General features: G+C 44.0%; 1 protein-coding gene across 8 annotated transcripts in view; it reads right to left on the bottom strand.

Moving 5' to 3' along the window:
- Positions 1-25,580, bottom strand: part of PTK2 (protein tyrosine kinase 2) — a 238,503-nt gene that overhangs the window by 121,582 nt on the left and 91,341 nt on the right. For all 8 annotated transcript variants that reach the window (XM_075415500.1, XM_075415499.1, XM_075415496.1 and 5 more), the window contains 2 exons: positions 16,031-16,257; positions 3,245-3,411 (listed from right to left, as the gene is read on the bottom strand). In XM_075415500.1, the coding sequence (XP_075271615.1) occupies positions 3,245-3,411; positions 16,031-16,225 (362 nt within the window). In that variant the 5' untranslated portion in view covers positions 16,226-16,257. The remainder of the gene's footprint in view (positions 1-3,244; positions 3,412-16,030; positions 16,258-25,580) is intronic.

The following is a 25,580-nucleotide window of genomic DNA, read 5'->3' as shown; positions in this document are numbered from 1 at the left end:
ATAAAACTCTCGGACTGCCTTTGGAAGACTACAGTTATTCTGAAGCAACACCCTGGAATCACACTCAAATTATACAACGCTTCTGTAGCGCTAAAGCTTGCATAACTCAGAGAAATAAGACAACATTCTGTATTGTGACATAAAACCACAGCAGAATCCAAAATACTTCTTTCCTGAACAAACTTTTACAAGCACTTCCAATAATTGTAACTCTGATCATTTTTGGCACCGTGATTTAGACACATTTGGAATTTTCTGATACTGAATGGAATTATCTTCATTGCCAGAGAATAAAATAAAATGGAAAAGGGGTATTTGATTCGATACCGTTAAGTAGCACAAATTTTCCCAAAGTAAACGCAGAGTGAAGATACAGCCACAGTCAACAAAAGGCTTCTGTCTGACTTTTAGAGCCAATCTTTCTTCTTTGTAGGAAAAAAAAAAAGGTATTAGGTCTTCACTGATTTTTATCAGAAAAGCCCCAAACAAAACCCCCAACCTTTTTATCACAAGAAGAAGGTCAAATTAATATGTAAAAGCAAACATAAGGGTGGGGAAAAAAAGATTTCCAGTAAGCAGCGATTTCATGGTCGTCTTTCGCGACATAATTAAGGTTATCTACGTCAGTTTGGTAAAGCTAAATTGTGTGTGCTCCTGCAGCTGAACCGTGTGCCACAGGAAGAGGGAAGAAAACGTGAAGTGACAGAATTTTGGGTGACCTTGTTGCTCTCAAGTCCGCTACTAATTACTCTTCCTAAGCTCTAATTACGGCTGTGTCACCTGAAGTAGAGTCATATCCCTATTTTTCCTCTTCATTGCCCATCCTCTGCAGGACTGCACACACAGCACAGCACCAAACAAAAGCTGCATACATGGGAGATGGGTTTTATTCTGGTAGCCTTTGCGTACAACCCACTGACAATCAGTGCAAACTCCAGTATCTGCGTTACTCCAGGAGAACACCTGAGATGACATTTCTGAACACAATGAGTGTGTTCTGTGTAATGAAGTCATTATCCAATAAATAGTTTTACAACTGAAAAGTCTGACAACTGCAGAGGGATAAACTCATCTATTCACTGCATTTCATTCTTTCAAATTTACATTTCTCCTGCTTAGTCTATATACAAATACAACTGGTACTTAATAATATTGTCTTGTTTTCACTTAAATAACAAGATTTATATTTTTTCAATTTTTTAGAGATGTGCTTATACCACAAACCGGAATAGCATTCCTGTCCTTTTAATTTAGATTATTAAAAAAAAAAAAAATCAGTCATACAAGAGGTAGTTAACTGGTTTATTAACACTATAGGAAGCTTTTAATTTAAGAACCATTCCAAGACTCCTCTCCCTTTACTAATCTAAATATTTCTACAAGTACCATCATATGATCTTAAACACTCTGTGTTATGGTATTACAAATATGACAGCAGCGTTTTGATTAAGCACAGCAAATCTCCATGGGTTTACCAGGTATGTCAGGCTGCATGTATTCGATAAAACAGTAAATGACGCTCTGGAAAGGTACTGAATAATTTACATCTTGCCACAGCTGTTTCACAAGTATATTATACAATGCCTTTCTACAAACTTCAAAACAATCCTCTAATTCTGCTTTTAAAACTGATTAACGTTGTTCTGCAACGTGTACGATGCGAGATGCATCGCGTCGTAAAACTGGAACTGCCGCTTGTATACTCTGTAACAAATTTCCACAGCATAAATTATTCACATCTTACAAGCAGCACTACCATCATGGAAAGGATTGAGGAACCCCCTGCTTCCTAAGCCGTGATTTCACAGTATTATCAATGAAAAATTTCTTGTAAGGTATGGAAGGAAAAATATTGATGCACGTCCCAGAAACAATCAAATGTAACATGCACAGAAGAGAACGTGCAAGATTTTTGAAACATAAGATCTAAACATTGCTAATTTGTTTGACTTCTTTGCATTTGTTAAAATCAGGCCCCTAAAGAGAATTTACAAACTGAAGATTGGCAACTGTGACATCTGCTAGTATATACTAACTCCATTTGCAAGAAAATAAGTATAGACTACTTACAATAATTCTGCGGAAGGCACGCGTAAGCCTTTAAAATAACTCGCAACGTTTGCACAGATTGTGGTTATGAACATAAACCACAGAAAAACATGCACAAAACCCCTGCAATGAACGAGTAACCATAGTAATCTACTTTCTGGTCTTCCCACAGAAGTTCAGTACCACATTTGGTTTAATGACATTTTAAAACTCTGAGCTCTCCATCTCCTCTAGCCTATTACTGTGTCCTGCAAATAATTTTAGTTTCCAAATAATTTTAATCTTTCTGCCAGGGAAGTGGACAATCTTCCCCGTCTTCACCTCCAGCCTATGTGCTCCCCTGAGCATGCACCATCAGCTTGCTCGTTGCCTTTTCAGATTACCCTGCTACAAAGCTGAAGAAAACTCCACCTACAACAGAGAGTAGGTTGTACCACTTCTTTTAACCAACTAACTGGTATCATGAAAATATACCAGCAAATGCACCTAGGTATTAAAAATCCAAATTCTGCAGTTACCTTTCTGCTGTTCATTGCTCTTAGTATAACTGCAGAAGATCCCAGTTAGAAGCAAGGCAGATGTCACTCCTCGCTCTGGGCCTCAAGTCCTTATCCAATAAATAGTTTTACAGCTGAAAAGTCTGACAACTGCAGAGGGATCAACTCATCTATTCACTGCATTTCATTCTTTCAAAATTACATTCCTCCTGCTTAGTCTATATATAAATACAACTGGTACTTAATAATATTGTTTTGTTTTCATTTAAATAACAAGATTTATCTTTTTCAGTTTTTTAGAGATGTGTTTATACCACAAACCGGAATAGCATTCCTGTCCGAAAACTTTTAAGGACGACAAAACCTGAGACAGGGCTGGCTCACGCGATGTATCACAAGTTTTGCAGATTACTAGGACATTTCTGCTCCTAGTTCATGCATCCTCTAAATCCCAGGTTGCACTTCTCTGTTCTCTTCAGTTTGCAGGAACCCCCTCACAACAAGACCCCCTTAAAGCAAACAAAACACCACTTACAGCTCTTTGTGCAACGTTTGGTGGCGTTTCCCCCCGTCCCGTTCCACCACCTCTGTTCCACCACAAGAGGATCATTTTATTATTATTATTGAGTAGCTTTTAAAGACAAGGCAAAAAGACTTCTATGACTCAATTTTGACACTGAACAGATTTATGCTCTTACTTCCATTCTTCTGGAGGGTGGGCTAGTTCAAATTTCTCTCTCACATTGGACACCCCCATGTCCAGGTGTAGCCAGTGCACCTCCTCAGACTGCAGATGACTGAGCCGTAACCCATAGCAGGCCACATTTTTCACTTTGTGACTGTCCACAATCTTCTGAATTATGCCCTAAAACAGAGAAACATACACTCCTTACAAGCTGTATAATGCAATATATATTTTTTTAAAAAAATTTAAAATCTTACCGTGTAATACCCTATACAAAATACTAAGCAACAGATTAGCTATTACCTTTATTAAGAATAATTGTAAGCTACTGTTTCAGACAACCATTTACAATTTCTGAAGTTTTAACAGCACGGCTTCAAAAAAACATCCGTGAACATGTTTCCATGCATCTTACCAGAACTGAGCCACCATTTCCTCTATGTAAAACAGAATAACATAAAGGCAAAATATAAAAAGCAGGTCTGGGGATGAAAGCAAGCTGTATTTGTTCGGAAAAAAACACCACCAGCCTTAAAAAGTCACTCTCCATCTACACCCGGAAAATTATCTTAGACTCTCATCCTTTTCAGTGCCCCAACAGCTAGGATTTGGTAGGCCACCTCTCAGCCCTTTGGTTTCCTTCCCTCACTCATTTTCTCCTGAGATTCAGCACAGATCCCTTATAAAATGAGGCAAGGCACAATTATTTGGGAAGATTCTTAAACAAAACAAATGTCCTACTTGTTTGTCCTGAGATAAATTTCAGAGTTTGAGGATCTCTTGCCCAAGACAGAAACCTTTCAACAAAAATCATGCCAGATGAACATTTCGCTTCTGTGTTAGCCCTCAGAAAGGTCTAACACGCGATCAGCAGAATTGAAATGTGTTAGCAGGTCGGGGATTAGCAGCCTTCCAGGTGCAGCGAGCCAGGCTCTCCTGCTCTTCTCCAGATTAGAAAGGCAGCAGGAGAGGAAAGTCGCTGCCTCGCAACCCGGCCGAAGGCAAGGCTCGTCTCTGCGCGGCGGCAGATCCCCACCAGTACAGAGCTCGGCAGGAGCAGGGGCTATCACTGCTCCCAGACGCTTCTTCCAGGAATTCATAGTCCTTTGCTTCTGACCCCGCAATGGACTGAAAATTACCTGCTAAAAAAGCTCATCTGCGAGTGTGTGTACACACCTATATAGACGTGTGTCTATACATACATATGAGTGTGTGTATACACACACAGACGCATGCATTTTCCTACGGGGAAAGGCTGAGAGAGTTGGGGTTGTTCAGCCTGGAGAAGAGAAGGCTCCGGGGAGACCTTACTGTGACCTTTCACTACTTAAAGGGGGCCTATAGGAAAGATGGGGACAATCTTTTTAGCAAGCCCTGTTGTGACAGGACAAGGAGCAATGGCTTTAAACTAAGGGAGGGTAGATTTAGACTGGATATAAGGAAGAAATTATTTACCATGAGGGTGGTGAAACACTGGAACGCGTTGCCCAGAGAGGTCATAGATGCCCCATCCCTGGAAACATTCAAGGCCAGGTTGGATGGGGCTCTGAGCAACCTGGTCTGGTTGAAGATGTCCCTGCTCACTGCAGGGGGGTTGGACTAGACGACCTCTCCAGGTCCCTTCCAACCCAAACCATTCTATGATTCTATATTCACACACAGATGCACAAGCTGCTGATTCTTGCTCAGAATTTTGGAAAATATCAACACGCAGCCAACAGTAAGTTCTACAAGAGCCAGAAGTGCGCTACCGGAGTGAGTTCGGCAGAAAGTTTTCTTTTACAGGACGACACTGGTTCCCCAAATTTGTTCTTTAACATCCCAAGGAAATTAAGACCCTGATTCTGCAAATTAAGTAAGCAGAAAACTAACTGCAAAAAGAGAATTAAGTACTAAATCTGAATAGAGGGGGGAGCTGACACACTCAGGCATGGAATCTTGCTTTTGGTGAGGGGACAGCGAGCTGTTAGATCACCTCACACATGTCATCGAACTCCAACCTTTAAATAATCTTCCAGAAGCAACACAGTGCACAGTGAAAAGTAAAAATAATTCTTTCAAGCCTACAAGGAGGAAACACAAGCTCTGTTTACTAAGTTCATGCAGTCTGAGTCAACAGAGGTTCCATCAAGCTCAGCACCCTGTCTCCAGCGGCAGTGGTGTGACCATCCTCAGAAGCATCATTCTCTTCAGTAGAATCACAGAATCATGGAAAGCTTTGGGTTGGAAGCGACCTGCAGAGGCCATCTAGCCCAACCCCCCTGCAGTGAGCAGGGACAGCTTCAACCAGACCAGGTTGCTCAGAGCCCCGTCCAACCTGGCCTTGAATGTTTCCAGGGATGGGGCATCTACCACCTCTCTGGGTAACCTGTGCCGGTGTTTCACCACCCTCATTGCAAAAAATTTCTTCCTTGTATCCAGTCTAAATCTACCTCTTTCAGTTAAAACCATTACTCCTTGCCCTATAGCAACAGGCCCTGCTGCAAAGATTTTCCCCATCCTTCCTGTCGGCCCCTTCAGGTACTGGAGGGCTGCTCTCAGGTCTCCCCGGAGCCTTCTCTTCTCCAGGCTGAACAGCCCCAACTCTCTCAGCCTTTCCTCACAGGAGAGGTGCTCCAGCTCTTGGATCATCTTTGTAGCTCTCCTCCGGACCTGCTCCAACAGCTCCATGTCCTGCTTGTGCTGGGGGCTCCAGAGCTGGACGCAGTACTCCAGGTGGGGTCTCACCAGAACGGAGCAGAGGGGCAGAATCCCCTCCCTCGACGTGCTGGCCACGCTTCTCGTGATGCAGCCCAGGATCTGGTTGGCCTTCTGGGCTGCGAGCACACATTGGTGGCTCATGTCCTGTTTGTCATCCACCAGTACCCCCAAGTCCTTCTTGGCAGGGCTGCTCTCAATCCCTTCATCCCCCAGCGTGGACTGATAGCAGGGGTTGCCCTGACCCAGGTGCAGAATCTTGCACTTGGCCTTGTTGAACCTCATGAGGTTCACACGGGCTCACTTCTCCAGCTTGTCCAGGTCCCTCTGGGTGGCATCCCATCCTTTTGGTGTGTAAATTCTCCCAATACTCTTGTCTTCTTCCATGCCCAGGAGCTGGACATCCACTGCTAAGAGGACGACAAGCCCCATTCTTGAAGGAAGATAGACACAAACTCAAAGCATGCCAGATGCTTGCGGAGGACTCTGTCGCTTGGGTGGCAGACTTCAAAACACACTGGAAAATTGAAGTTTTCAAGCAGCACTACCAGCTGGCCGCACCACACACACTAACCAGCCACAGCCAAGTCCTGGCAGCCAGAAGGTGCCCACGTTGCTGGGACAAATGTCCAAGGCAAACTAAAGTACCCTCCCTGCAGGTACGCTGGTGAAATAACCGACGGAAGAACCGCGGAGGCCACAGATGGATGCTGGTGGAAGAGGTGACACCAGGAAAGCACAGCTGATGCTTCCCCCAAGTGCTCTCCCAGCCTCTGCTTTTATCTGAGTGGATTTCCTGAGCCAAACATTCTTTGTGTTGTTCACCAGCCTTCGATGGAACTCCCCCAGTTACTCATCCTCTCTCCTTGTAAAGCAGTTAACTTTCTGCAACCTTCCCCAGCAAGTTCCAAAGATCTATTATCAGGTCAGCGAACGGTTTTAAATCTGAATTAAGCGTATTGACCACAGCATACTAAAACTGGTTAAGTTTGTCTCTTGCCTGTATTTAAGGGTCTTTGTGTTCAATATTGCCAAAAGGAGAACAGTTGCCTGTATCCTGGGAAACACATAACCACCACCCAGCACTCTCAGAAGTGACAGGGGCACATTTAACGTCTTCCTCACCCAAGGGACAATCTCTGCTTAGTAAAGCCTAATATTTTGGCAGGCGTGCTCTCCTCTCAAAGGAATGCTGCCAGCTTTTCTGTATGCATGCAAACAGAGGAGATCCATTCATTTTCATCTCTTTCTACACCCTGCATAAACAGAGTACGTAACATGCAGCGTTTGTTTCTGGAAACCCACCCCTCCCCCTCCCCCTGACGGTGTTGGTCGATAATGAAAATGGGGGTACGTGTTCTTACAAGGCAGTTAAGCCTGCTGTGATAAGAAGAGGTTTAGGAAAGAAAAAAAATGAGGCAAAATTGCCTATGACCATGAACCACCAAGAATACTGCAGCTGAAACCATCAGTATCTACTCAGGAAAGAATCAAGCCAGACATCTCAGCACCTCTCTGGTTTTCAGGTTGGGATTTCCAAAGGACTGAAGAAGTCAGATGTCTTAACTCCCCCCAAAGCAACTAAGATTTTTAAGCCTCTATCCCTTTTATATCATAAATCAATTCTAAACCTATCACAGAACCAAAAGTAAATAATAAGATAGGAAGTAAATGTATTTCCTAACTTATTGCAGAAGGTTACCACATCCCTTCTGGTCAAGCAGTCAGCACAACCCCAAGAAAACAATTAGCAACAATTAGTACATATTGCAACTCAAGAAAAGGCAACTTCAATGTCAACATTAAGGAGATAGCGGCACTGGGGCCAAGGAGGTCAAGTGCAAGTGTTTGAAAATATATTCTAACAACTTACGTACGCCCAGAAAGGAAGCACTGATGCTTTATGCAAAACAAACCTGAAGCGGCTTCTCTTCTTTTTCGGTCAGGAATGCCAGAGAGCTCATTCCAGACACAAACAAACATGGCCAGAATCAAAGAATGGAGAAATAAGGAAATACCGTGATTAAGGCACTCAAAATGGCCAATCTGCAGGGGGGACTCTCCAGTAGAACTTCTGTTGGCTTATTTACATTTTTATTAATAAACCAGAGAAGCTGAATTTCAGATGTTTAGAGCCACACCTTCACCCAACAACGCGGTTCACTCAGCAACAGGAACTCGCCCCAGGGGAAGGGCAGCGCATACGCAGTATCGTCAGTTCCCACACAGCAGGTCAGGGTTTGTTTTCTCTGGCTGCTGTTTCCAAACAGCACAAGATTAATCTCCAAGAGCTGCACTGGCACTGCACCCGTAATCAGGTCAGTGTATTTAACTCCAGTCCAGTAGTAAACAACGCGTAGAGTCTCCTCGGGTTCTGGACAGCCTCCACAGACCAAGCGGAGATGCCTGCAGCATCCAACACAGCCATCGCCGACGCTCCAGGATGGGCGACAGCTTCGCTGGTTTTCGCGGTTGCAGCATGAGGAGCCTTGCCAGAAGCACGCCTGACCTTCTCCATGGTGGCGATCAGAATGCTTAATCAGAAGTTTCCAGGCACACAATTTAACTGCTTCACCACTGCGCAGCAGCGACTAAGACATCCCGCTGAGGTACATCACGACAACCTTTTAACTGGAAGCACAGCCAAAGAAATCCACAATCTCTCCAGACTCTACTACAGCCAGCCTTCTAGCTCAGGAAGCTTCTCAGATGCATTGAGTGGAAAAAACACAGGTAAGGAGCAACAGTTTCAACCTTAATGACAAACTTCTGACTTCAAATTAATCACAGCGAGAAATACTGGTAGGATAGCTTGACTCCAGCAGAAACCTACTCCAGAACGAGATTTCACTTTGGGTGTACACAGGACACCTGCATGAATATAAACTTGTGTGTGGAGTCTTCCTGTATCTGCTGTCATTCTCAAATACCCTACAACCGTAAGGAGGTCACAGAGCCAGCTGAATGCTGTTTACTGTAATCACATTTTAATTAAGTTTCCAGAGCTAACATTAATACACTGAACATAAAATAGGCTAGTACAGCTGAGCAAAAGAGAACGGGAAGCTCTTAGAGGAATGCCCTATCAATAAGCAAGGTGTAAATAATAAGTAATAGGTCACCTTTTCCTCCCTTTAACGCAGAGGGAAGGAAAAAATGCTTTTTCAATAGCTGGGATACTGGATGGCACTCATTTTTACTCATTTGCCTAAAGAACCCACAGATATTCAACACAGCTAATCTGAAAAACAGCTTAATATTTGTCCTAAATTAGGAGAATGTGTCCAAAAATAGAATTTACAGTACAGTATATTTGGGAGGCAGACCAGAGAAAGGCCGAAAGGCGCAGTATACCCTAGGCTCTCCCAGTATGTATCAGTAATGCCTTGTGCTTCTGCAAATGACTGAAAATGAATCGTTTGCTTGTAAATTAACAAAGCTGATGTGCTACTATAAATAAAATGACGTTGGAATAATATACTCCCAGTGTGACTACAGACCTAATTTCCCTATTTAGTAGTAAGGAGAAAGTGTCTTGCACTAGAAAAAATCTTTAAGTAGCACCTCTGACATAGGGACACACGCATGGCTGAACTCCAAAGCAGGATGTGCTCTTCACTTGAAGCCACTTGTGGACCCAGGTATTTTCAGAAAAACGTCAAAGGGCTATTTAAATTGTTTTTAAAATGTTATTTTGCATGTCTCCCTAATCTGAGGATACCAAGAGTATTCTGCACAAGTAAAACACGCATTCTAAAGACCAAGGGCATTTGGTCTACCTAAGGGAGGGCAGATTTAGTCTAGACACAAGGAAGAAGTTTTTTACAGTGAGGGTGAAACACTGCCACTGGTTGCCCAGAGAGGTAGTGGAGGCCCCATCCCTGGAAACATTCAAGGCCAGGTTGGACAGGGCTCTGAGCAACCTGGTCTGGCGGAAGATGTCCCTGCTCACTGCAGGGGGGCTGGGCTAGATGACCTCTGCAGGTCCCTTCCAACCCAACCCATTCTGTGATTCTATGCATCGAGATAAGAAGTTGGTCTTCTCAATGACTGAGGTTAGACTGCCAAGCCTCCTGCCCTTTTTCAGGTTAGCCTATATCCTTCTCGAGACTTGTCTGGAAACCAGGAATGCTGCAGTGGATGACGAGGGATGCTCATAAACAAGGCTTTAACAGCTCACTCCCCGGTGGTGCAGTACCACTGCAGTGCCGGCATTACAAGCATTGCCTTTCGTCCCTCAGCCTTCTCAGTTGTGTCAGTCTGCAAGGCAACTCAGCTAACAAGATTGCGGAACCGATCTGGATTAAAAATAACAATAAAACAGTCCTTCACTTTAACTTGGACTGAGTTTGGCAAGCAGACACAACACCTATGTCAACAGAACTAAAGTGGCAGCATGAGAAAACAAACAGCGAGAAGGAAGCTGGCACAGCTGCCAGAAGAAATGCTTGTCTGCCTAGGACATCATTGGAGTCGTAGACCTTTGCACTAGAGCTTCTTTACACTCCTCCACCACAAACTGGATGTCCAATCCAATACTCAGGTGTCCTGTGAAATACAGCAACAATCCATAGCGCAGAAAGACCTGCAAAAATTCAGAAGACTTCTGTGGACAAACATGGAAGGAATGGAAATACTGCACGAACAATGAGCCAAACCAGAATGAAACACGGACACTGCAGGACAGACTGAGACATGCAAATTGCAAATGGTTTGAGAGAGAAAAATTGGATATGGATATGGATAGAAGGAGAGAGGCAAACAGGAAGAAAGCAAGCAACAAACACTAACACAGTAATGCATTTTAAGAAACTACTCTAGTGATGTCTTCACTGAATGTGCTTCAACCCTTAGAATCACAGAATGGTTTGGGTTGGAAGGGACATTGAGTCTCCTTCTCTGGAGATATTCAAGACCCGCCTAGACAAGGTCCTGTGCAGCCTGCTGTAGGTGACCCTGTAGGAGGGTTGGACTAGATGACCCACAGAGGTCCCTTCCAACCCCTACTATTCTGTGATTCTGTGACATTACAGATCATCTGGTTCCAACCCCCCTGCCATGAGCAGGGACATATTCCACCAGACCAGGTTGCTCAGAGCTCCATCCAACCTGGCCTTGAACTCTGCCAGGGAGAGGGCAGCCACAACTTCTCTGGGCAAGCTGGTCCAGTGTTTTACCACCCTCATGGGGAAGAATTTCTTCCCAATATCTAATCTAAATCTGCCCTCTTTTAGTTTAGAGCCATTCCCCCTTGTCCTATCACTACACACCCTTGTGGAAAGCCCCTCTCCATCCTTCCTGTAGGCCCCTTCAGGCACTGGAAGGCTGCTATGAGGGCACCCCAGAGCCTTCTCTTTTCCAGGCTGAACAGCCCCAACTCCATCAGCCTGTCCTCGTAGGAGAGGTGCTCCAGCCCTCTGATCACCTTCGTGGCCCTCCTCTGGACCTGCTCCAACACATCCATGTCCTGCTTCTGTTGGGGGCTCCAGAGCTGGACGCAGGACTCCAGGTGGGGTCTCACGAGAGCGGAGTACAGGGGCAGAATCCCCTCCATCGCCCTGCTGGCCACGCTTCTCTTGATGCAGCCCAGGATACAGTTGGCTTTCTGGGCTACAAGTGCACACTGCCAGCTCATGTTGAGCTTCTCATCCACCAGTATCTGCAAGTCCTTCTCAGGGCTGCTCTCTCCTCCTTTAAATCGTTTAAACTAGGGAACTGGCTGGAATACGCAGCTCCTCCAAAGCTGCACCCCTGCCTTCTACCTGTGACCAGTAAGGTTCCACAGGTGGATAGCAAAGCTGATGACTCTGCTCTGGTCTTTTTCCCTGATGTAGGGAAGGGACACAGCCAAGGCACGCTGCTTGACTTCAAACTCTTTTGGGTCCATTAAGTTAGATATATCCTTATCCTTAGCTAAGGCTGTTCTTTTTTGATTCAGCCTTTGGAGTTATTTTGTCAATGTTAAGGCAGCCGACACATTGTGGGGTGATACTGCATAAAGCAAGGGAGGAAAAGACATCCGAGTGAAGAACAGGCTAAGGTTGCCCTGGAACCTGTATCTTTATTTTTCGAAGTCTTCTAATCATGCTTCTCCCAAGCTCCCGAAGCAAGGACCAAGCTGACAGCTAAAAGTTTTAATGCTGTCTCTATCCAGCTTACATTTTAGTCAGCCAGTCTTACAAAATTGGAAGAAAACAAACCTGTGTAAGAATCAAAGTGTGATGCACTTTGACAATAACCTGGTTTGAGACTGGTGGTTGTTATTTACACATAAATAATGCCATCTTTAGTTCTCACAATTACTATTCAAGAATGAAAGATAGGTTTGGAGGGGTGGAAGTTTAAAAGCAGGTGCAATGGATGCTACCTGGGCATCCCCTGGGGTGGGAGAACAGACCATGGAGCAGAACTGCACTTCTCCAAGGCCATCTATAAGGGCTCACCCAAGGTTTCCAAATGTCTCTTTTCTGAAAAAACCCAACCCTTCCCTATCCCCCTCCACCTGCTGATAAACGCAGCGCACTCCTTTCTCTATCAAATACAGTTGTTACCATTCTGCTTCAAGCACATCTTCTGCAAATGGAAGGGTGATTCACTCGTAGCTGCTCAGGAAGATGTGAAGGGACTGTTTACTTTCACAGTGTACTTGAGACCAAAAACATTCCATCTCAGCAACACCCACCTCCTTGCACGCCACACCTGAGGCTGCGGACAGGGCAGAGCATGTCCCGCGTCCTCTACAAGCCCAAAGCTCTGGAAATCCTTCTTTGAGAACACGCACATAGACAACACATCCAGACGAAGCAGGATCAAGACAAATAGGGAAGATAAATCCCCTTTCTTTCTCTGGCAAATGCATGGCTGCCTATACACCCATTCACAGCAGGACATCACTGTTCCCACATTCATAAAAGCCTTTTTTTTTTTTCTTTTGGAAATGAATCAAGGCTTTAGCATAATACCAAGAAAAAAACAGGGTAACGAGAGCATGTCAGCTCTTTTAAATCCAAGAAAGCATTTCCAGGAAAGCATTTCCAAGAATTTAAAGGCTGCCCTTGGATCGGTTGCAGAATACAAACTTACCCCTCAGAGGAAAGAGCTGTCTTTAAGAGACTAAATCCACCCAGGATAGAGGTCCACAGCCTGAAGTTCTCCTCAAAGTGCAGCCTATGTATAGCCACACTGTTGTCTGGGTTAAAGATATTTCAAGTCAAATAGCAAGGAAATCGTACCTTTAGCCTAGCCACTTAAGAGACTCTGACAGAAAGATGAATTCTGTTCTTCTGAGCTTAACAACATGAGGTTTTTAATGAAACGGGTTTCCCCTCATGCGTAAGGAGTTTTGTATAACGTATAAAGCTAAAGCACTGTTTCCACTCTCCACACAGGAGATGTTAGAAATCACAAATCAGGAAAGCAAATTCCACCCTTACTTTCCCTTGGTATTAGTACATTCCACAAAGTTCTCCAGTTTACCAGCAGAAACACCTTTAACTGGCTCTTCTGGAGATTTCAGAGCAAGTCTGAGTTCCTTTGAATGTTGGAAAGGTTCCTCAGCGATCATCCCAGAAGCTGTGCTAACCAGGGAGTAGTCTTGAAACACCTTTTTTTCTTTTCCTTCTAATTGCAGAGCTGTCTCAGAGACATCCACCTCTGAACAGTCTTGAAGAGCTCCTCGGAAACAAGCCAAAGGCCAAACCCAGCACCAGTCTCCTTCTCAGTTTGTAATTCAGAAGAAATGGAAGTTCTATCGCAGAACTCCGCAAAAGAAGGGGTGTGTGTGTGTTTAAAACTAAGGCATAAAAAAAAACTTAAAAGCTATTTTAATCTTCAATTATTCAGCCTGGTCAAACAGCAGTCATTCCAGTGGAATGTAGGCTTGTACTCCGACAACGGTTTACTGTTTCTAAAATAAATGTCAGGACATGGTAATACCTCAGTGCTAGATCTTTACTATGGAGTACCTGCACATTCAACAGTCACTGCCCCAGTTTAGCAAAATGAAAAAAGAACCACAGTTGTTAAAAGAACAAAACCCATTCCCTTCTTCTTTATTAGGAAAGGAGAACAATACAAAAATCCCATTCCTTTTTAAAAAAAAAATCCAATTAAATCTGCATACAAGAACATTAAAAATTAAGGTAAGCCTCAGGTAACTGTGACTTGCCTGTTCTTTTGATCCCAACTTTATAAAAAAATTAAACATTTTTGCTTAAAACAAGGATATGTAACTGCAAATTGAACTCAGCACTGAATTTCTCACAGGGACCTTAAGCTTTGGATCCTCAAAGCCCATAACCACAGGTATTTCTGAGCTGGAGAAACCAGAGATGTAATCTCTGCTTTAGTTTTTCAAGTTTCTACACACTTCTTTGGAAAGATAACCATGATTTCACATACCATATAAAGAACCCTAGACGTTCATCCACAGTAGAGACTTGCAAGGTTAAAAACATCCTGAGACATAGTTTTTCTTCCCTTGTACCAAGTAATATACTTTATGAAATGAATCAATCATATTAGATATATCAAACCACTATACTCAAGCCAGGGAGCAAAGATGTTTTAAGTGGCACCCCCAAAACCCCATTCCGTATAAAATAAGCGCATGCTAGTGATGATAATTATTCCTGTTGTTGTACCTCTGACTGTCTGCTCGTCGAGCTATCCCTACGCAGAGATGGGCGTTTATTAAATTGACAAGAGACAGATTTTCTGATCATCACCAATGAAAATCCTCAAATTTCACAGGTCTGCGACCACTGTCAGAAGATCTACTCCACTTAGGAATGCTGTGACCACTGTCAGAAGATTTACTCCATTTAGGAATGCTGTCAGGTCTTTTCACACACAGAGATGCTAGAAAATAAACAGTAGGAAAGGAAGAGAAAACATTCCAAACTCTTCAGTCTTTTTTACTCAGTTTTCCCTTGCACAAATAAAACTTAGTAGTGGGCAGAAGGAGACAACAGATCTCCTTAACTCTGACAACTGTCTCCCTCCAGCAGATTGGAATCGTGTCTGGAGTGGAATTTGAAGTACCGTGCAGAGAACACAAACGTCGGAAGGAGCGAGCAGATGGGAACCTGCTTCTACAGTGAGAACCTCACAGAAGAAAACAACCCCGCACAACACCTACCACCATGCAAGATCCTGATCTGGGAGGATAACTAAAAAGAAGCAAACCACAAAGTTCTAAAAGCATTTGACATGTTAAATCAACTCTCATTTCAGTTTAAATACTGCATCACCTCAAAAATTGAAAGAGTAAGCGTAGCAAATGGTAAGTAAAGGTTTCAGCGTTAAAGAGAATGCCTGCTTCAGAATAAACACTGCTTTTTCATGCACACATACACTTCCACACATATCTAAGATTACAGATACCTAAGAGTTGCTGTTAAAAAAATCCCAACCTTGGATTCTTTGACATCGACTAACTGAAGGACCACACTGTACAAACACCAGCTGCAGGTGACTACCAGGGTGGCAGGAGGGACGGACAAAGGGACTTACTGGGGGAAGAAAGGACTTTGCAGCTCAATTTCCTCACACTGCGGGAGAATGAGTTTTCAAACAAGACTATTTTTTCAAAAAAAAGTCATGTACACATCACATTTAAACATTTTAAACAGGTAAATACACACATCATACATTGAAACATGTAAAAAAAATTTTTTTTTTAAAACATGAACTGTGTCATTCAATGTCACCTTCACCTCAGCCCTCATCCCCGCCATTCTGCTACGAGGCATCACGCAGGCTTTTGGGGAGTCTGAAGTGGCAAAAGCCAACCGACATACATCAACAGTGGTATCAGACTGATAACCACTGTTCTCAATTTCAAGCTTCTATCTGGCAGAAACGGGAAGCTCTCTCATTTCTTTAAGCTAATCCACAATCACACACCAGGTTTTTTTGTTCTCAAGGAAAGCTGGTACCACTTTAAGCTTATTCTGAAGTTACTCACAATATACACCAGGTGAAGATTTTTTTAAAATAGACCACAAAAAATTCTGTGTTTGCTTGCTTCCAGATTTTTACCCCCTATTTTTTGAGGATGAAGTTAACCTGAAGACGGCATGAGAACGCCAAGAACACTTACCCGGACGTCAGTAGCATCTCCATGCCGGATAATGCTGGCCCACGTTGTCGGTTCACTGCTGTTTTCAAAGTAGTGAAAAACCTTTAAGACTCGTTCCATGGCCCCTGGGGAACGCTCCATCCCAGTACTGAGGTGTGTCTTTGCACTTGAACTCGGTGTATGATTCAAGTTTGGATCTAGGTAAGCTGCTGCCATGGTTTTGCTAGATGCTAGGTATCTGTCATATTCTAGGAAAGGGAAACAAAAAATAAACTCATTTTAGTTCTACCTGAATCTTACAACGATTCACACAAAGTATTTGCTGTAAATCCATAAAGACTCATTTTTAAGGGACATTTAGCTGCCTTTTTTCGAGCCCCCATACATGTACAAACATAAAAACCCTACCCAGATGACTACCCGACAGTCTGCAAGCCCCTTGGAGCAAGTGACCCGAATTTGAACACCACAATCACGAACGAAAGCAGTATCTTCAGCAGGACTTCTTCCTCTAGCTTCTCAATGACTTAACGCATGGCTCCACCAAAGCCTTCAAGACTGACCAGCACCTTCCAGTTTTAACAGGAGTTCCCATCCCTAAAATCTCCCAAGTCTGGTCCTGCAACAATCCTCTGAAGATCAGGATAGGGAAACGCGGACAGCCCAGCCACCGAACTGGAGTCTTTCCACTCAGAAGCTGCACACCAACACCAGGCTCTCCTGTTTCAGGCCAAGACATTGCCACATCACTCGTTTTACGCTATTTTGGGAAGCAGCACAACTCAACACCATCCAGAGCTAAATTCATTATTCACTGAGGAACCCTTAATATCACCACCATCCCCCCGCTCATCAACTGCTACATAAGTGGTTAAGTTTTATCATCGACTAGCCTGGTTTCACAGTGATTTCCAGGTCTGGTGGCAAAAGACATGGACCATGGTATGAGCCTGCATCTCAAATTAAAAAAAAAAAGAAAAAGAAAAAATTGCCTCTTGGCTACTGCTGCAAATTCGTCAGCCACAAGCAGATGGTGTCTGTGAAATCGATGCAGTACAAGAGAAAAAGAGCAAACAATACCTCCTCCCTCGCCCGACACGGTCTCCAGCATCATTCCAGTCTGCTGGCTGGAAAGAGCAGAGAACTGCAGGGCTTTGCTCCAGGGCTTGGACAAGTGCTCCGGGATTTCTGCACCTCCTCCTCACAGCGAGCAGCCAGCAGGGAGGCAGTTTTGGAAATCCGGAGATGTTAAAAATAAAAGTAAAACTTGATCTTTTTGGCGTAGTACTCTGAACGCCTTTCTGGTAGTAAAGCTGGCCTGCGAAAGGGGGCTGGAGGAGAGCGAAACTGCTTCCAGCAGCGCTGCTCCTGAACGCCTGAGCCTTCCTTTACTGCACTGTGAGGCAGAAGAGAGCCCTGGGGTTGCAGCCGAGCTCCTGCAACGCCCGGCTGCTCCTCAACAGAGCTTCAGCCACCAACCTGCCACCCGGCGCAGCGCTCCGCCGACCTCCCCAACAACCAGAGCAGGAAACTATCGGGGGGAGAGAAGAGAAAAAAAAAGAAAAAAAGTGATTTGATTTTTAGGGTTGGCTTAGTTTTATACCACAGCTGCTTGAAGTAGCTCGCTGTAGATGTTAGACAAGCACAGAAGAAGAGCAGCAGCCGGGCAGGGGCAGCGAGGGCAAGCGTCTCCCCTCGTGCAGCAACTAGCCCTTACCGCCAGTTCACCGGTCACGTCAAACCACGCCATGAGCTCAGCTAACAGGAATCTGGCAGTATCGAGGCGTGAAATCTTCAGGCTGCAGATAATATCATTTGCTGGAGGCTAAAACAGGACTTGAAGTCTAACACAACAATCTTAAGCATCTACCCAATTCGGACCCACAAGCTAAAGAGGAAACACACAGCCCATCCGTGCAGCGTGCCTTTACCTCTTGAATAAATGGTGGAACCGCATCCACCTAACAGAACTTCAAGAACTTCAGACTGGCAGCATGGGGTCAGACAAAGGCCTCTGAAGTCCTGCCCTCAGGGAAGGTGGTAAGAGCAGGCCAAGGAGACACCGCTCCCAAACATTTCCCCAGTGCCTGACCCTTGAGGGACTGCACCCACCTCCAAGCGCTAGCTTCGTTTCCTATCCCTCTTGCCTCTGAAAACTCAAGAAGCCATTACAACTTTTGTACTTTGCTTTATTGTTCTCCTTTCTGACAACACAAATGTATTAAGCCAACCTTATGCCCATGCAGTTAAAGCCTTTCCTCCTATCCACCCTACACCAACAGACTGGAGAATGCTGGGAAGCCCTCCATGATGCTACTCTTGCCTTATCCTCACCAAAGGAACTTGCTTTTCAGACAAACCTTGACTTGAAAGCTGAAGCAGGTATAAAAATCTCCCCTGTGGCAGACTAATACCAAGACAACATGGCCATACATGCTCCCAGCCGCAGGGCTCCTCTCCCGTAAGGTTAAAACAGCCACCGTCAAACTCCAAACGTCTGCAGGGCGGGGAGCTTCACCAGGACAAACTCGTGCAGACGAAGCCCTTCAACAGCACAACTGCCAGGAAAGACATGGCAGTTTTCAGGCTCAGACATGGGTCACAACTTCTGCATTATGTTTGGCCTCCATCAGAACAACCTGCTCTACCTTGAAGCCACGAGTGAAAACACTAAGCTTTACTTCAAGCTTACGTATAAACAGCAGGAAAATTTGCTACAAACCAAAGAAAGATGAGTTACTTTTTAGTAAAGGAGAACTAAAAGAAAGCCTGCTTTAACATTCATTTGCTGTATTTCATTCACTTAACATACGCATTAATCAGGTTTTATTTGGCAGAAAAACAGGGAGAAAAGCTACAGGAAAACACCAAAACAAACATTAAGAGGATCATAGAGTCACAGAATCATTAAGGTTGGCAAACATCTCTAAGATCACCAAGTCCAACCATCAACCCATCACCACCAGGCCCGCTAAACCATGGCCTGAAGTGCCACATCTACACGTTTTTCGAACACCTCCAGGGACGGTGACTCCACCACTGCCCTGGACAGCCTGTTCCAATGCCTGACCACTCTTTCAGGAAAGAAATTTTTCCTCATATCCAATCTAAACCTCCCCTGATGCAACTTGAGGCCATTGCCTCTCGTCCTATTGCTAGTTACTTAAGAGAAGAGACCAACACCCACCTCACTACAGACTCCTTCCAGGTAGTTGTAGAGAGCGATAAGGTCTCCCCTGAGTCTCCTCTTCTCCAGACTAAACAGCCCCAGCTCCCTCAGCCGCTCCTCACAGCACTTGTTCTCCAGACCCCTCACCAGCCTCACTGCTCTTTGGACATGCAGACTTAACGTGAACAATCTACATCCCTTGGGAGCAGCAAACAAAAAAAGCAATGAAAGACATCAGTTTCTACATACTGAGGTGCTCTTAGGCAGCATAATTTCAAACGACAGGCAAAAGACTATCCCGATTTTTTCCCATATTCATCACATCGAGGGGAAAATGTGGAATCCAACATCAGACTGGTCGTACTGGGTACAGGCTATTGTCAGTATTCAAAAGGTTTTATGGTCAGAGGTTTTTAAAGGTAAAACATCCTCCTATGCAAAATTAGAAAAGCAGTTTATCCCTCAGAATTTGATCATCTTTGGGTTCGTTACAATTTCTTTACCAAATCCCAGTGCTTACTTTACGAGGTACCAAAGGAGCGGTAAGTTTGATAGCTCAAGTTACAGAAACACACGCCGTATCTCCGGTTATGGACCTACTAACATTCCCATTAAAACCAGCTCCAGGGTTTGAGTTTACAATGTGACTAAACCTCTGCCCTAGGCCAAAACTTTGTGTAAAACAGCTTCTCTCGTCAGAGGGCTAGCTAAACAACTACTTTACAAGACCTGCTTGGTTGTTTTAAGATGCAAAGAAAGCTAAGATGACAAGACTAGGATGCTTACTTGGGTGGTTCTAAATTAAAACCAGCCTGGTTTGTAACCCTGACATTACGGATCTCAGTTTAAAACAGCAGCTTTAGTCCTCTCTCTATTAAACAGAAGTAGCGTGCTATTATGGAGTAGAAACCAGCTACAGACAACCAAAACAGGGCAGATTCAGAGCAAAGATAAGGAAGAAATTATTTACAAAGAGGGTGATGAGGCACTGGAACGGGTTGCCCAGAGAAGCTGTGGATGCCCCATCCCTGGAAGTGTTCAAGGCCAGGTTGGACAGGACTTTGAGCAACCTCATCGAGTCGAAGATGTCCCTGCAGACTAATGATCTAAAAATCAAGTCTGGTCAAACCTGTTCTGACGTGAAGCTGTGTGCCAGCTATCGCTTTGAGCTTCTGAGAGTGAAGACCATTGCTCACCAAATGCTCACCCTTCAGAAAAACCACATTCATCAGCACTGTGAAGACTTCTTCTGAGCTTGGGGAGCGGAGTAAACCAAGCCTGCCCTGCTGACACTTAGCAGCTCTGCTAAGGTAATGCAGTTGTTACCAAACTATGATACCTGTTATCGTTCAGATGATTTGCTCCACTGTGGTGGATTACCTGAGGTTTAGGAGAGTATATAGAAGACAGCTAAAGGAGATTAGAAGATAAAGCTTTTCAAAAAAAACCCAAACCCAACAACACTGCCCTTCAAAGCTTCTCAACTGAATTACAAGCAAGCACAGCGGAGCTTTTCTGTGCCCCTGTCTTTATACAACGCAGTTTTGAATACCTGCCATTTCACTACTTTGGTACCAAATACATTAGGAAAGCATAATAAAAGTTGGTTTATTTTCTGAAAAAAACACTAAATGATAATTAATTGAATCCTTTTAGAATTCTGTTTGGAAGTCATTTGTTGCTCCACTTGACTCCTGCTGACACATCTTACGAGCACCGCATATTCCCCGTATTTGCTAACTTCGTTAAGAACAAAGCCAGTATTACGGCTTTCAGTGGAACAACAATCAAAGTTCAAAGTCACATTTCACAACCAGCTCCAAGTATTCAGAAACTAAATCACTTCCACTAACAATAGTCAAAAACTCATTAAAAAAATACTTAAATCAATTAACTAAAAATTGATTAGTAAACGGATAGAAAAGTAGTCTCATAAGGGAAATCTCTTAAATGCCAATAATGTCTTCAGCATTAGCAGTTTGATAATGTATTAAAAAGTAAAAAAAAAATAAACTGTTCCTCATACTAGCTTTGGCAGATGGCCAGCACCACAGTGGTAACTACGCCTACGTGACAAAGAACCAAGCTGTAATTATTCATGCTGTAACTTCACGTTGCCCTTTGTAGGTATGATGAAGACATAAAACGTTGCCTAACCTCCATATTCCGATCCCTATCTCAGGACTGAAGGCATCGGCATCTATGAAATAATGAGCCTTCCAGGTTGCATTTCCACAAAATAACTTGGTCTGTCTCAATCCAAACCTATAAAAATCTGCTAAAAAATATAAGAATCTATTAAAAATACAGTAACAATTTAGAGTGTGTTTCTTTCTCCAGTCCTCATGTAAAAATTCTACAAGACTTAAAATACTAAAGTTATTAAAAGAACTAAAAGCCTTCAGGTTACTTGCATCCTCAATAAACAACGCTGCTTTACCCGAGTGACTGGCTGGAGAGCAGCTTTGCAGAGAAGGACCTGAAGGTCTTGGTGGACAACAAGCCAACCACAAGCCAGCAACGTGCCCTTGCAGCAAAGACCGCCACCATTCTCCTGGGCTGTGCTAGGCAGGACATTATCAGCAGGTTGAGGGAGGTGGTCCTTCTCTTTACTTGGCACTGGTGAGGAGCATTGGTGAGTGCTGGGCTCCCCGGTAAAAGAGAGACATGGACATAATGGAGACAGTCCAATGAAGGACCACAAAGATGGGGATCTGAGCATCTGTCACATGAGGAGAGGCCAAAAGAGCTGAGATGGTTTGGCTTGGAGAAGAGAAGGCTCAGGGGGATCTCACCGATGTGTACAAGCACCAGTAAAGACAGAGCCAGACTGTCCCCAGGGATGCCCAGTAAGGACACAGAAGAATGGGCACAAAGACACAAACGTGAATTCCCATTTAAATATTAGAGAAAGCATTTGCATTATACAGGTGGGTGAACATAGCAAGACGTTGCCCAGAGGGGTTATGGAGCCTCCATACATGGAGATATTCAAAACACGACTGGACATAGCCCTGAACGATGTGCTCTAGCTGACCCTGCTCCAAGCAGGTGAGTTGGACCAAACTATCTCCACAGGTTCCTTCCAACCTCAGAAATACTGTGATTCGGTGATTAAGAATTTCTTCACACTCTAAATTCCTTAGAATTATCCATAATGCATCTCACATCAGATGCTAAACATCTCATGAATTTCAAGCTCAATCCTTTTTCACAGTTTATACTAAATCCTGCTGTAGCTCACCTTGCATATATTAACTTGTCTATCTCAACCTTGCAGAAAGTAAGGATGTTAAGCACCATTTTAACGATGTTCCCCATGCCAAAGCTTGTATTTTCAAGAGTGTGTCAAGAGTCAGCACATTGCTAACTTTTAGTATGCCATCTCCTGATAGACACACACATACAGATGTTTACCTTGAGATCTAGTCCAATGCTTGCTGTTGGACATAAAGTGCACGACTCATTCAAATCCTACTTAGCAGCACTTAAAAGACACGTTTCTTCTAAGAAAACAGTCACAGTGTGTTCATGTTGATGGTCGTGTGGCTTAGCTGCACCCTTGGGAGTGCCTAGTTACAGCAACAGTCCCATTCCCAGAAGACCAGACAGAATGGACAGTGGAAACAGCAACGTGGCCAAAGCAGCATCCCTAGAACACGTACATGCCATGGGAAAAGAAACAGCAAGCACGCCAGGTATGCAACGAGGTTTTTTGTATTTATCTGATGTTAACATCTTAAAGATGCAGATTTAAGGATGAAACTTTGAGAAAACCACTAGGTTTGTGATTTCAATTTAGAGATAAACATCGAGAGAACGGGTATTTTTTTCCTCTTAGCACCACTTTTGCCTTCAGAAAGTGTCAATACTTTCAGCTATTTCCATAAGTCACATCAGAAAGTCCCTGTTTATCTCCTACTGAGTTTATTTTTCTGGTTTTCTTTCTTCCAGCAAACGATGACATTCAAAAGCAAAAGAAAAAAAGCAGTCATCTTTTGTTCCACCTTAAGACCCCTTCAGCTATAGTGACTCTTCTTGGTAATATTTGCTATGACTACATCCAAGAATGCATTTATTTTTCTTCCTGCCTACTCTCTTATCCCCTCCTGCTCACTGCTCTCTCCTTCTCCTCCAGATACATACACGTTTTAAGTAAATTAACTGTGGTCCAAAGCATTTACCAAGGGCTCTAGGTCAAAGTATAAAGCAGCCTAGCCAGCCACATTTCAACAATTTACATAATGAGTTCTTAGAATCATAGAATCATAGGTTGGAAAAGACCTTTAAGATCGTCAAGTCCAACCATCCACCCAACACCACCAGGCCTGCTAAACCACATCCTGAAGTGCCACATCTACACGTTTTTTGAACCCCTCCAGGGATGGGGACTCAGCCACCACTCTGGGCAGCCTGTTCCAGTGCCTGACCACTCTTTCAGTAGAGAAATGTTTCCTACTATCCAATGCAAACCTCCCCTGATGCAGCCTGAGGCCATTGCCTCTTGTCCTGTCGCTAGTTACCTGGGAGAAGAGACCCACACCTGCCTCACTACAACCTCCTTTCAGGTAGTTGTAGAGAGCAATAAGGTCCCCCCTCAGCCTCCTCTTCTCCAGACTAAACAGCCCCAGCTCCCCCAGCCGCTCCCCATAGGACTTGTTCTCCAGACCCCTCACCAGCCTCGTTGCCCTTCTCTGGACATGCTCCAGCACCTCAATGTCCTTCTTGTGGTGAGGGGCCCAGAACTGAATGCAGTGCTCCAGGTGTGGCCTCACCAGTGCCCAGTACAGGGGCACGATCATCTCCCTACTCCTGCTGACCACACTGTTCCTGATCCAAGCCAGGATGCCGTTGCCCTTCTTGGCCACCCGGGCACACTGCTGGCTCATGTTCAGCCGGCTGTCGACCAACACCCCCAGGTCTTTTTCCGCTGGGCAGCTTTCCAGCCACGGTTCCCCAAGCCTGTAGCATTGCATGGGGTTGTAATGTTGTTAGTATCTATTTTAGTCTGAATTACTATCTATTCTAGTCTAAATTCACACACTGAATATTTCACTATATGGATACAAAAAAGAGCATCCTGATACTGACAATTTCTCTGAACATTATTTTCCCACAGAGAATACCGCTTTAACAGTTACTAACTCTATGTCTCAGTACAGCTCAAAGCAGAAATGTATGGGTTTTCTCTCTTTGCAGGGTTAAGTATTTTAGAAAGACACTAGGAAAACAACATGAAAAGATAATACAGACCAAAGTCAAAACAAGTTTAGCAGTACACGTTGTCAACATGGGAAAATTTATTTCAATTATATTAATGTTTTAGGAGATCAAAGATTCAGGGGCGCGTAAAGGAGGAATTCAGAGAAAGTGTGAACTACAAGACCCGTATGAACTGAGACAACGCAGGGCTCGGAGCAACCTGGTCTAGTTGAATCAGTCCCTGCTCATCGCAGGGGGGTGGGACTAGATGACCTTTAAAGATCCCTTCCAACCCAAACTATTCTATGATTCTATGACACGTTTCAGCCGGCTAAACAGAAAGCAAACATATCAGCAAAAAAATCAATCCATAAATATACATATTGCCTAAACTACATGAAACAAGGGTGTGTTCCATGCACAGCTGCTAGGGATGCAGGCTGTTCTAAGGACTTGTTGCTTTTTTTTTATAAGTGCTACAGAAGCAGTAGCCTTTTACTCCGGTAGCACTGCACCTGGGGATGAAAACACAGAGAACAGTTTCAAAGAGTGCTGACAACCGGCTGAACTATTCGTACTGTCAAGCAGCAATTCAAATTTACCGAGACATCTTGCACTCTGTCCATCCTGCGACATTCAGAACGGTACCCGTCCTTCTCACCGAGAGTCCCACGGGATTAAGTCCTCACCTTAAACTCTCAGTTTAACCCAGTTTTATTGTAGAATTGCATAACCTGCACTACCAGCAATTCCCTTTGGAGTTGGCACCAATTTCTATTTTTAATATTAAAAAATTTAATAATGCCGAAACATCAGATGTGTTGGGAATACAGGAAGATCACATCTGTCCATGCTTTAATTAGAGCAAGTTATCCAGGCTAGATGCTTGCTTCATTTCTCAACAGCATCTTGAACCTTCACTGTGGTCCCTCAGTACCACTGAAATCCAAGTAAACACATCTCCCCTTACTTATCTTACATACTCCCCTTACTTATTTACTTACCAAAGTAAAACCAGCTCCCCTTACATCTCCTGTTGCTGATCTTTCAAATTTCTCTAGCAAGTGCATCTACTGATGCAGTTTTCTTAAAAAAGACACCACAGAAGCGAGCAAGTAAAAACTCCATATCTCCGAAAAAAAGGCTAGAATTCTCTTTTGAAGTTGCATTGCTGGTTGGCGGCAGCCCTACCTACGAACA

This window comes from Opisthocomus hoazin, chromosome 3 (genome assembly GCF_030867145.1).
Source record: "Opisthocomus hoazin isolate bOpiHoa1 chromosome 3, bOpiHoa1.hap1, whole genome shotgun sequence".
In the NCBI taxonomy this organism is placed as follows: Eukaryota; Metazoa; Chordata; class Aves; order Opisthocomiformes; family Opisthocomidae; genus Opisthocomus; species Opisthocomus hoazin.
This window is presented reverse-complemented; position numbering and strand designations above follow the sequence as displayed.